The following is a 12,046-nucleotide window of genomic DNA, read 5'->3' as shown; positions in this document are numbered from 1 at the left end:
TGGCGCAGAAATTACACACTCAGCTTTAAAGTAGCTTGTTACTTAGTGAAATTAAGTTCAGTAGAGTTCAGTTTGATAGATCTTTGTCAGTGGTACTTATAACATTAAATACATTGTTGACTTTTAGGGAACCTCACAGTCAAATTGAGAAACGACGGCGAGATAAGATGAATAACCTGATTGATGAATTGGCAGCGATGATTCCCACCTGTAACCCCATGTCTCGAAAGCTTGACAAACTCACTGTGTTACGAATGGCTGTCCAGCACCTCAAATCACTCAAAGGTACCTAAAAGGATGTAAAAGGAATGTCTTCACAATTTATGTTTTGTCTATGACCAATATTAAGCTTGAAAAACGCAATGTTATACAGTGATGTATGTTCTTGAATCCCTCAGCTCAACGTAAAGTGGTGTAATGCAGTGCTCTTTTTCAGGTGCCACCAGTTTCTTTGCAGAAGCCAATTACAAACCTGCATTCCTCCCAGATGATGAGCTTAAACACCTTGTCCTAAGGGTAAATCCTGCAATTTATAGAGCAATGTTGTAGAAAAGCTATTATTGATAAATGTGTGTGTAAAAGATTACAGAAATAGGTTTTGTTCAAACAGTGTGTTTTGACTGTTTGCCATTGCGAAATTTACAATTTTCAACATCAACCCAAATGACTCCTCTTTTGTCCAGGCTGCCGACGGATTTCTCTTTGTGGTTGGCTGTGACCGTGGAAAAATAGTCTTCGTCTCAGAGTCTGTTTTAAAAATACTTAACTACAGTCGGGTATGAGAGCTGACTATAATTAAGGAATTGTTTTTTTTGAGTGCTGTTCATTTATTATCTATAGAATTATTGTAAAAACCCCATGAAATGGATTGACTTGCACCGTTTTTTTTTTTTTTTTTGCCTGTGTTGATGTGTTTCCTATTGAAACAGGAAGTTTGGGGTGACGAATCGAAGGGCTCATCCATTTTTTTGAATAGCCAATAGTCTTTAGTTCACAGCCATGAACATTATTATTTGGCGAACATTATGGGGGCATGCTTACCTGGAGACCATTTGATTGGACAAAATGAATGAGTGAAAGATGAGTCATCAATGACCACGTTTACATGCATGTAAGAAAATGGTTTATTCCAGGGTTTTATTCCAGGCACAAAGCAGTGTTCTGAACTGTCATGAAAATGAGAACTGGGACCGGTTGCATAAAACTGTTTTAGACTAGTCTTACTAGTTAGTCGTCTAAAATGTTGGTCTTAATTTTTTCAGTCAGTTGCATAAAAACTTAGATCAGTCTAATTAAAGACCAAAATGTAAGACAGCACACCTCAGGCTAACTTTTGTTTACATTCCATTTTGCCATTGAAAATAACTGTCAGCTGAGCCAGTGGGGGCTGAAAGCGGCTTGAGTTGAGACTTGGTTGAAGACTTTGACTTAAAAAAATTTAACAAAATGTTGTGTTTTTAATTATTTGGGTTAAATCAATAAATGTGTTCATTAAAATACATTTTGAAGCACTGTAGTCCTCTAATAAGCAAATATTCTCAGCGAATAAAAAACTGATTGAGCGTCCACTGTCGGCCATTTTTTTTAACTGTTCAGGTCTTATTTTTCCCACAATGCAATGCAAATTAGACTGTCTTACTAAAGACAACTGTGAGCTTGTTTTATGCAACAGGCTTTCTATGGCATCTTTAGCTAGTCAAACTAACTGTTAGATACAGTCTTAAGTTAATGGCTATGTTTATGCAACCGGCCCCTGATTTTCCTTACGCCGTTTAAGGGATGAAGTGAAAGTGATTGAACACACCTAGTTTTCTCTCGTAGAACACGTCCCATTGTGGCCATGTAAACGCATGAGCAATGTTCTAACAGGTTTTTGAGGAGTGTGCATGTGCAAGAACAGACCGAATAACAAACATCATAGGATGGAGCCCAACAAAATTTCAACACAGCGGAAATAATTCAACATTTCTGGGAGTACAGTGGAAAATCACATACACTATGAAATATACCCATTTTTACACACCAATGTAAAATAGTGACTGTCCTTAATGTCCGTGTATATGCACTCAAGTACTTTGGAGGAATCTCAGAATTTTGCATTACATTTACATGCATTTGGCAGACGCTTTTATCTAGGGCTGGGCGATAAAACGATATTGATATATATAAGCTTTTGAGGAATATATTTTTATATCGATATTTATTTATTTGCGTGTTGCTAAAACACAAGCACTATGGCGCTAAATCTTGGACAAAACAGCACAAGTAAATTACAACAGTGTGAGCATCATGACACTGTTCGCACTTAAAATGTAAACCTGCAGAATTTGCGCGCTAATCATTTTCTGCACACACGCGCAGCTGAAATCCCAATCCTTTCTGTTAACAAATGCTATTGGCTGCTGACCAAATCCTGTATTGATTGGCTGCATCTCTTCGAATCTCTCCTGATTGGCTGTTGTTGGACGAGGACAGACAGAAAGCGGGAACTATATTTTTTATTTTTTTGGACAAGAAAAAAACATACAAAACTCTCTTAGGGGAGAAATAAGAAATATACATCAATAGGAACAATACAAATATTGTCAGTGTAAATGAAAGAAAAGCGTCCCCTACACAATACTAAACAACAAAAAGCAAACAACAAGCTGGTATTAGTTAAAAAAAAAAAAAAAAAGGTCTCGAGAGCAGAAGGCTAGAGAAAAAATTTTAAATATTAAATAAAAAATACAAATAAATGCATCCTTTATACGAAGCATACAAGTGGGAATTTATCAAAACAATTGTCTGGATATATCACCACACATCTTTCTTGCAATTTAAGACATTTTATCGTCAATTTATAATCGTTCATAAACCATGAAAAAGAAGGCTTCGAATATCTCCACTTACTACAATGAATATGATATTTACCCACGAGAACAATCATATTAACCATATCAGATAGGGATGAATCTACATTATTCATATAAAAGAGAATTTGTGATAAGTCAAACATCAGGATGTCATCAATCTTAAATGACAGCCAATTATGTAAATCAGACCAGAAGCTTTTGCCCATAGGACATAAAAAGAACAAGTGTTCCAGAGTCTCATCAGCTGCCTTACAAAATACACAGGGATCTACTTCAAATTTAAACCTCTTTCTAAGAAAGTCAGCTACCAGATATATTTTATAAATTATTTTAAAGTGAGTCTCTTTGACTTTAGAGGAAATTCATATTTGGAACTTGTACACACAATCCTCTATTATAATCCAAAAACATTCTAGATTTCAAAAAATCATTAATACATTTGTTATTACATTTACTGTAATGTAAATTACATTTCATTAATTACTAGATTTGGTAAGGTTGGTGAAAGTCTTATTATCACATACATCAATGTGTTTTGGATCAACTGTAATAATGGTAACGTATTGATTTACACATTTTATTATATTCTCTATAAGTGCGGTTAAGATTATACTTGAGCAAAATGGCAATATGTTCCAAGAAGTTACCATTATCATCTAATATATCATTCACAAACACAATACCTGTCTCATACCAATCACTTTTAAACAATGATTTCCTATTAATTGTAATGACCCTGTTATTCCATAGGGTGGATCCATGGGGAGCAAAGTTATGGGTAAATGTAATTTTACAGTATTGGAGAAGTTGTTTGTGGAAGTTTGATAATTTAATAGGAATCTTAGTTACCTCAAAATCACATTTTAAAAGAAATTCAAGCCCACCTATTATATTAAATAGAGATCTAGGTATGTGAAACCACATAGAGTAAGGTTGTGATAAGTATGATTTCAACCATTTACTCTTAAATGCCCCAGACATTGATTGAAAGTCTAAGGCATTGATACCACCCTTATCATACTCTTTCACTAACTAATATAATGGGTTTTATTAGACAGTAAAGAGGTTATGGTTTAATCTAAATTTCTCCTTAATTTCTTGTAGCTGTAAGATGTTTTGTGCATTTATTTATATATATATATATATATATATATATATATATATATATGACAGAAAACATATATATATGTTTTCTGTCTTTGATAATAACTGAAAATAGGTGGAAATACAGAACACAGCAAGGCGTTTAGTGAACCTGTTGAGAGGTCCATCTAACATTAATGTTGAAGGGAATGTTAGTGTTTCACAAAATGGTAAGTGTAGATAGCTAGATGTCAGATAGTTCCCAGCTTGTTAGTGTGGTACTGCAAGGACCATCCACTACTCATCAGCCTCTAAATGAATTCACTATGGAGATGAAATGCAGGCTCAGAGAGGAAGCCAGTCAGGCCCTGGGACCCTTGGGGCTGGGAAAGCACAGCAGGTGCAGCAGAATATGGCCAGGTTAGGAAAACAATTGAACATTAAGATTCTTATTACACGGCTATCTGAAATGTTTGATTCTGATTTGTCAGTCGCAACATTTTATGACCGATAATGATCGTCGTCAGTAGCAAGGCTTTATAATGACCGCTCATCCGGCCCTTCTTTCATGTCTCTTATCACACTTCGGATGGATGAGCTCTCGTTTTATTTAAACTCAGCTAGTGTCATCTTGCCTCTCACATATATATATATATATATATATATATATATATATATATATACATACAGGTGAAACTTCGAAAAATTAGAATATCGTGCAAAAGTTCATTAATTTCAGTAATTCAACTTAAAAGGTGAAACTAATATATTATATAGACTCATTACAAGCAAAGTAAGATATTTCAAGCCTTTATTTGATATAATTTTGATGATTATGGTTTACAGCTTATGAAATCTCAGAAAATTAGAATATTACATGAAATCAATAAAAAAAAAGGATTTTAAATACAGAAATGTCGGCCCTCTGAAAAGTATAATCATGCATATGTACTCAGTACTTGGTTTGGGCCCCTTTTGCATTAATTACTGCCTCAATGCGGCGTGGCATGGATGCTATCAGCCTGTGACACTGCTGAGGTGTTATGGAAGACCAAGATTCTTCAATAGCGGCCTTCAGCTCTTCTGCATTGTTTGGTCTCATGTCTCTCATCTTCCTCTTGGCAATGCCCCATAGATTCTCTATGGGGTTCAGGTCAGGCGAGTTTGCTGGCCAATCAAGCACAGTAATACCATGGTCATTGAACCAGGTTTTGGTACTTTTGGCAGTGTGGGCAGGTGCCAAGTCCTGATGGAAAATGAAGTCAGCATCTCCATAAAGCTTGTCTGCTGAAGGAAGCATGAAGTGCTCTAAAATGTCCCGTGAGACGGCTGCGTTGACTCTGGACTTAATAAAGCACAGTGGACCAACACCAGCCGATGACATGGCTCCCCAAACCAACACAGACTGTGGAAACTTCACACTGGACTTCAAGCATCTTGGATTGTGTGCCTCTCCATTCTTCCTCCAGACTCTGGGACCTTGGTTTCCAAATGAGATGCAAAATTTGCTCTCATCAGAAAAGAGGACTTTGGACCACTGAGCAACAGACCAGTTCTTTTTTTCTTTAGCCCAGGTAAGACGTTTGACATTTGAAGCCCATGTCCAGGACCCGTCTGTGTGTGGTGGCTCTTGATGCAGTAACTCCAGCCTCAGTCCACTCCTTGTGAAGCTCCCCACACATTTGAATGGCCTTTTCCTGACAATCCTCTCCAGGCTACGGTCATCCCTGCTGCTTGTGCACCTTTTTCTTCCACACTTTTCCCTTCCACTTAACTTTCTATTAATGTGCTTTGATACAGCACTTTGAGAACATCCAACTTCTTTTGCAATTACCTTTTGAGGCTTTCCCTCCTTGTGGAGGGTGTCAATGATGGTTTTCTGCACAACTGTCAGGTCAGCAGTCTTCCCCATGATTGTGAATTCAACTGAACCAGACTGAGAGACCATTTAAAGGCTCAGGAACCCTTTGCAGGTGTTTAGCTGATTAGAGTGTGACACTTTGAGCCTACAATACTGAACCTTTTCACAATATTCTAATTTTCTGAGATTCTGAATTTGGGGTTTTCATAAGCTGTAAGACATAATCATCAAAATGATATCAAATAATGGCTTGAAATATCTTACTTTGCTTGTAATGAGTCTATATAATATATTAGTTTCACCTTTTAAGTTGAATTACTGAAATTAATGAACTTTTGCACGATATTCTAATTTTTCGAGTTTCACCTGTATACACACACACACAAAACATCTTACAGCTACAAGAAATTAAGGAGGAAACCATAACCTCTTTACTGTCTGCCATCATCCGCTTCCCAATCGTCCCGGTTTCTGTCTGTCTTCATCCATCAACAGCCAATCAGGAGAGATTCGACGAGATGCAGCCAATCAATACAGAATTTGGTCAGCAGCCAATATCATTTGTTAACAGAGAGGATTGGGCCCCACCCCACAACAGTTGCGCCCTCTCATCGTCTCTAGTGAAGAGCGCGACAGAACAACAGTGATGTGGACAACAGCTCTGATCTTTTTGCCCTGTAATCTTGAATATTGTTCTCTAGCACCAAACATGCATAGCGTCTGCCCTGTCCCGCTCCGCACGCGTTGCCTCTTTTCCCTGCATGTGTGTAGACATGAAGCGCCGCAGGAGTTAACGTGGTTTCAAAGCACCTTTTAGACCATAATGTTTTTTCCCTTCTAAATGTATCTTTATTAATCAGCATGTTACGAGCTTTAATAATAAAAAAATCGAATAAACAAACCGATTTCTGTTCAAATTTTGTGAAAATGAATTAGATGTCTGGAATGGATAAGGAAAGACAAAAATTACTAGTTGGTAGCCTAGTCTCTCACTTCAATGAAAATATACAAAGGTTTTTAAAAAAAAATTAAAAACTTTTTCAACATTTTCTCTCGGGACACCCCTGAACCCACATTCATCATCATTACACAGTCACAAGGACTTCTATGCCCCATACTTGTGTATCTGAATCTAAAGAAATATAAAAAATATTTCATTTTAATGTAAAGATATTTCAACAAATACTGGACTGCTATCACTATTCTTCAGAACAAACAGATGGTAAAATTATAAAAATATAAACAGATAAATGGTAAAATTGGTAAAAGATCCCACAGACCCCTCTTCTTTGGCCGTCTCTGGATCCCCTGTGCAGTTTTGTAGAGACTATTTTGACTTTTTATAATTCATTTTTTCTTCTTTTCTTCAGTCAACTTTGAAATTAAAACAAGAAAGTGCAATGTGTAAATGTATATCGTGATAACAATTTTGGCCATATTGCTTTTTATGGCCCAAAAGGCATATTTAGGCAGCATAGAAGTAATCCAATCGACTCCAGTCAATCAACTAATGTCTTCTCAACCGATATCAATATGTTCATGTAAATTTTTTTATAATTAAATAAATTGATAATTAATATTTAGATAAAATAAAAGATCATTTATTAACTTTTAAAATTCACTTCCTGCCAGCAGTCCACGCATCATGTTACTGTTGCGTGACTTAAGCACAGTGAAAAGTAGGAAGCATGTGTTTTAATTGCAACAGAGGAACGAACGTCACATGAGAGAGGATTACTTGTATGCTGCCTAAATATGTCTTTTGGACTGTCAAATAGCCAGCAGCCTGATGGCACCCATTTACTTGCATTGTATCGTCAAGAGCTGAAACAGGCTTATAAAATTGTTCATTTTGGTTCTGCTGAAGAAGAAAAGTCATACACATATCATAAAATCAGACATTTCCTGATCACGTCACTCCACTCTTGATTTCAATCCACTGGCTGCCAGTAGCTGCCCGTACCATATTCAAGGCTTTGACTCAGGCCTTCAGGACAGCCAATGGAACAGCCTCCCTTTTCAATTCACTTCTCCAGCTCTATGTCCCAACTCGAGTAAAAAAAATGTATAATAATAAAAATATCCCTATCCGACTCTTTGTCCTGCTCTAGCGTCTTTACTACTCCAGCCACTGTGAGAACTTAGCAGTGCGATACTGCAGATATTGTTAACTTCTGTATGACAAATTGCTGACAAGTCGCTTTGGATAAAAGCATCTGCTAAATTACTAAATGTAATGTAAATGAAAAAATAGCTAAGTCTTCCTCTGATCCCAGGTTTATTATTGTTTTTACACAAACAATGTAGGAAGAAAGCTACCTACTGACCAAGCTGCATGTATACAGGAATAAAGAGTATGCCACTTATACAGTGCATGTAAACCGGAATGCCACTTTCTCGCGATAATCCACTTTCTGGTGTCCATGTAAACGTAGTCAATATATTTGTTTTGTTTTACTATAAGAGAGGCTGCACATTTTTTATTTGTGTATCTGCTAGAAGTAGATTTTTGGCAACTTTTAGGGAGTACACTGGCACATAGATAATCTCAAAGCTAACAGTCATGGACAAAAAGCCACAAAACTCCAATTTAGATTTGTATGGGGTGTTTAAGGGCTGTTTTAGAAACTAATTTAGATTTATTTACCTTATGATAAACCATTGAGCTGATTATGTTGAGACTGTTTGCAAAATATTAGTCAGACCATGACACATTTGAACATTTTCTTCCACAGTCGGAGTTAATTGGGCAGAGCCTATTCGATTACGTACATCCCAAGGACATCGGTAAAGTGAAGGAACAGTTGTCTGCATCTGAACTCTACCCGCGGGAGCGCCTCATAGATGCCAAAAGTAAATATACATAGACCGTATGTGGCAGGGTGGAGGGTGGGGCCGGGTCGTGATCCTACACACCCTGTCCCGTATTAGGCTAATTATGCCTCTGTAAACTATCTCTCTCTCCCGCACGATCCCCTGCAGTCGACCTTTATCCCTCACAGAGGCATAATTAGCCTAATATGGGACCGGGTGTGTAGGATCACGACCTGGCCCCGCCCTCCGCCCTGCCACATTGTAATAAAGGATTGTTGTCTGTATGATGTTTGTCTGCGTGCTTCTCTAATGTTTTTCTTCAAGTGCTTGTACAGTTTTATGTCTGTGTGCATTTTGTGTTTCCAAAAGTCTGTTTCCACTTGTGAAAACTACTATTATGTGTGTTTTAATGGAAAACCTCATGGTTACTGTTGTAACCTCTGTTCCCTGATGGAGGGAACGAGACATTGTGTCAAATGTAGTGACAAAAGGGGTCTTTCTTGAGAGTCTCGCATACCTCTGAACTTGAGAAAAGGCCAATGAGAAATTGGCAGACAGAATTTGCATGTCCCGCCCACAGACATACGGGTATAATTGGAAGCGGGCGTGCGTCTGTCAGTTAGGTTTTTGCACTGAAGTGCCTAGAATAAGGTACGGCCAATCACAGTGGTAGGTCTAATGTTGTGGCAAAGGGGACGATCGTTTTTTATGTACCGGGTGGGGTTTCGCAGCGGGGGGAGCAGGTAATAACACGTAAGGAAAAAGCACGTCCCGAGGCTTGGGTGCTGAGAAAAGACTCAAAGCACTTACCTTGCTTCACACACCCGGCAGGGGGTGGGTCAGAGACTGAGTAGGAGGTCCTGTGAAGACATCCTTGGAACTCGTCAGCGCCGGCCCACCGGGGATGGGCAGTCACGGGACCAGAGGCGAAGTAACTGCGTCAGGGGAGCCGGGACTGTGGTTTTTGGTCAAGTCAAGTCAAGTCAAGTGGTTTTTATTGTCGTTTCAACCATATACAGTTAGTACAGTACACAGCAAAACGAGACAACGTTCCTCCAGGACCATGGTGCTACATAAAAACAACAAAGGACCAACACAGGACCACATGAGACAACACAGTGAAATAAAATACCTATATAAAAAACCTATATATACCTATATAAAGTGCACGTGCAAACATGTGCAAAAAGTACAGGACAGTACAACAAATTTCTGACAATGAACAGGACAATAGACAGTGCAGCCAACCAGTACTCAGTGCAAAAAGATGACAGTTTCTAAAATGTAAACATAACATACTATGAGATAATGTTCTATGCACATAGCAGTTATTGAGGTAGCAGACAGTTATAAAGTGACAGTAATTAAAGTGCAACTCAGGACACGTGTGTGTCAAACCAGTCTCTGAGTATTGAGGAGTCTGATGGCTTGGGGAAGAAGCTGTTACACAGTCTGGCCGTGAGGGCCCGAATGCTTCGGTACCTCTTGCCAGACGGGAGGAGGGTAAAGAGTTTGTGTGAGGGGTGTGTGGGGTCAGTCCACATGGTTGCTTTATGGATACAGTGTTTTTTGTAAATGTCTTTGATGGAGGGAAGAGAGACCCCAATGATCTTCTCAGCTGTCCTTACTATCCTCTGCAGGGCTTTGCGGTCCGAAACGGTGCAAGTCCCAAACCAGGCAGTGATGCAGCTGCTCAGGATGCTCTCAATAGTCCCTCTATAGAATGTAGTGAGGATGGGGGTTGGGAGATGTGCTTTCCTCAGCCTTCGAAGAAAGTAGAGACGCTGCTGGGCTTTCTTGGTGATAGAGCTGGTGTTGAGGGACCAGGTGAGTTTCTCCGCCAAGTGAACACCAAGGAATTTGGTGCTTTTGACGATCTCCACAGAGGAGCCGTCGATGTTCAGCGGAGTGTGTTCACCTTGTGCTCTCCTAAAGTCAACAAACATCTCTTTTGTTTTGTCGACATTCAGGGACAGGTTGTTGGCTCTACACCAGTTCGTCAGCCGCTGCACCTCCTCTCTGTATGCTGACTCATCGTTCTTGCTGATGAGACCCACCACGGTCGTGTCATCAGCGAACTTGATGATGTGATTCGAGCTGTGCATTGCTGCACAGTCATGAGTCAGCAGAGTGAACAGCAGTGGACTGAGCACACAGCCCTGGGGGGCCCCAGTGCTCAGTGTGGTGGTGGTGGAGATGCTGTTCCCGATCCGACTGACTGAGGTCTCCCAGTCAGGAAGTCCAGGATCCAGTTGCAGAGGGAGGTGTCCAGGCCCAGCAGGTTCAGCTTTCCAATCAGGTGCTGGGGAATGATTGTGTTGAATGCTGAGCTGAAATCTATGAACAGCATTCGAACGTATGAGTCCTTATTGTCTAGGTGGGTGAGGGCCAGATGGAGGGTTGTGGTGATGGCATCGTCCGCTGAACGGTTTGAACGATCACGCAAACTGCAGTGGGTCTAGTGAGGGGGCAGCTGGGTCTTAATCTGCCTCATGACGAGTCTCTCGAAGCACTTCATGATGATGGGTGTAAGTGCGACGGGACGGTAGTCGTTGAGGCAGGACACTGAAGACTTCTTTGGCATGGGGATGATGGTGGTGGCCTTGTAGCACGTTGGAACTACGGCGCTTCTCAGAGAGATGTTGAAGATGTCGGTAAGAACATCTGCTAGCTGGTCTGCACATCCTCTGAGCACTCTGCCAGGAATGTTGTCTGGTCCAGCAGCCTTCCGTGGGTTGACTCTACGTAGAGTTTTCCTCACATCTGCCGTGGTAAGATAGAGCACCTGGTCGTTGGGAGGAGGGGTGGACTTCCTCGCCATCACGTCGTTCTGCACTTCAAACCGAGCGTAGAAGTCGTTCAGCGCATCTGGAAGGGAGGCATCTGTGTCACAGGCAACTGATGTTGTCCTGTAGTTGGTGATGGCCTGGATGTCCTGCCACATGCGCCGCGTGTCACTGCTGTCCTGGAAGTGACTGTGGATTCTCTGGGCGTTTGCGCGATTTGCCTCTCTGATTGCCAGTGACAGTTTGGCCCTAGCTGTTCTTAGGGCTGCCTTATCGCCTGCTCTGAAGGCGGAGTCTCGGGACCTCAGCAGCGTCGCGACCTCCACGAGTCATCCACGGCTTCTGGTTGGAGCGTGTGGTGATGGTCTTGGAGAAAGTGACATCATCAATGCACTTGCTGATGTAGCTGGTCACTGATGCTGTATATTCCTCCAAGTTGGTAGAATCGCCATATGTTGCAGCCTCCCTGAACATGTGCCAGTCAGTACACTCAAAACAGTCCTGAAGAGCAGAGATGGCTCCTGCTGGCCAGGTTTTCACCTGCTTCTGAAGCGGTTTTGTGCGTCTGACTAGCGGTCTGTATGCTGGAATTAACATAACAGAGATGTGGTCTGAGTAGCCGAGGTGGGGGCGGGGCTCCACCGTGC

The 12,046-nt window shown here is 40.5% G+C and overlaps 1 protein-coding gene across 1 annotated transcript in view; it reads left to right on the top strand.

Moving 5' to 3' along the window:
- The window catches only part of bmal2 (basic helix-loop-helix ARNT like 2), a 35,441-nt gene that overhangs the window by 10,956 nt on the left and 12,439 nt on the right, over positions 1–12,046 (top strand). The window contains exons 5-8 of the mRNA XM_052096768.1: positions 128–285; positions 437–516; positions 684–776; positions 8,535–8,652. Coding sequence (XP_051952728.1) covers positions 128–285; positions 437–516; positions 684–776; positions 8,535–8,652 — 449 coding nt within the window. The remainder of the gene's footprint in view (positions 1–127; positions 286–436; positions 517–683; positions 777–8,534; positions 8,653–12,046) is intronic.

The sequence above is a fragment of the Xyrauchen texanus genome, chromosome 29 (genome assembly GCF_025860055.1).
Source record: "Xyrauchen texanus isolate HMW12.3.18 chromosome 29, RBS_HiC_50CHRs, whole genome shotgun sequence".
Taxonomy (NCBI): Eukaryota; Metazoa; Chordata; class Actinopteri; order Cypriniformes; family Catostomidae; genus Xyrauchen; species Xyrauchen texanus.
The sequence above is the reverse complement of the archived record's forward strand: the minus strand, read 5'-3'. Positions and strand labels throughout refer to the sequence as shown.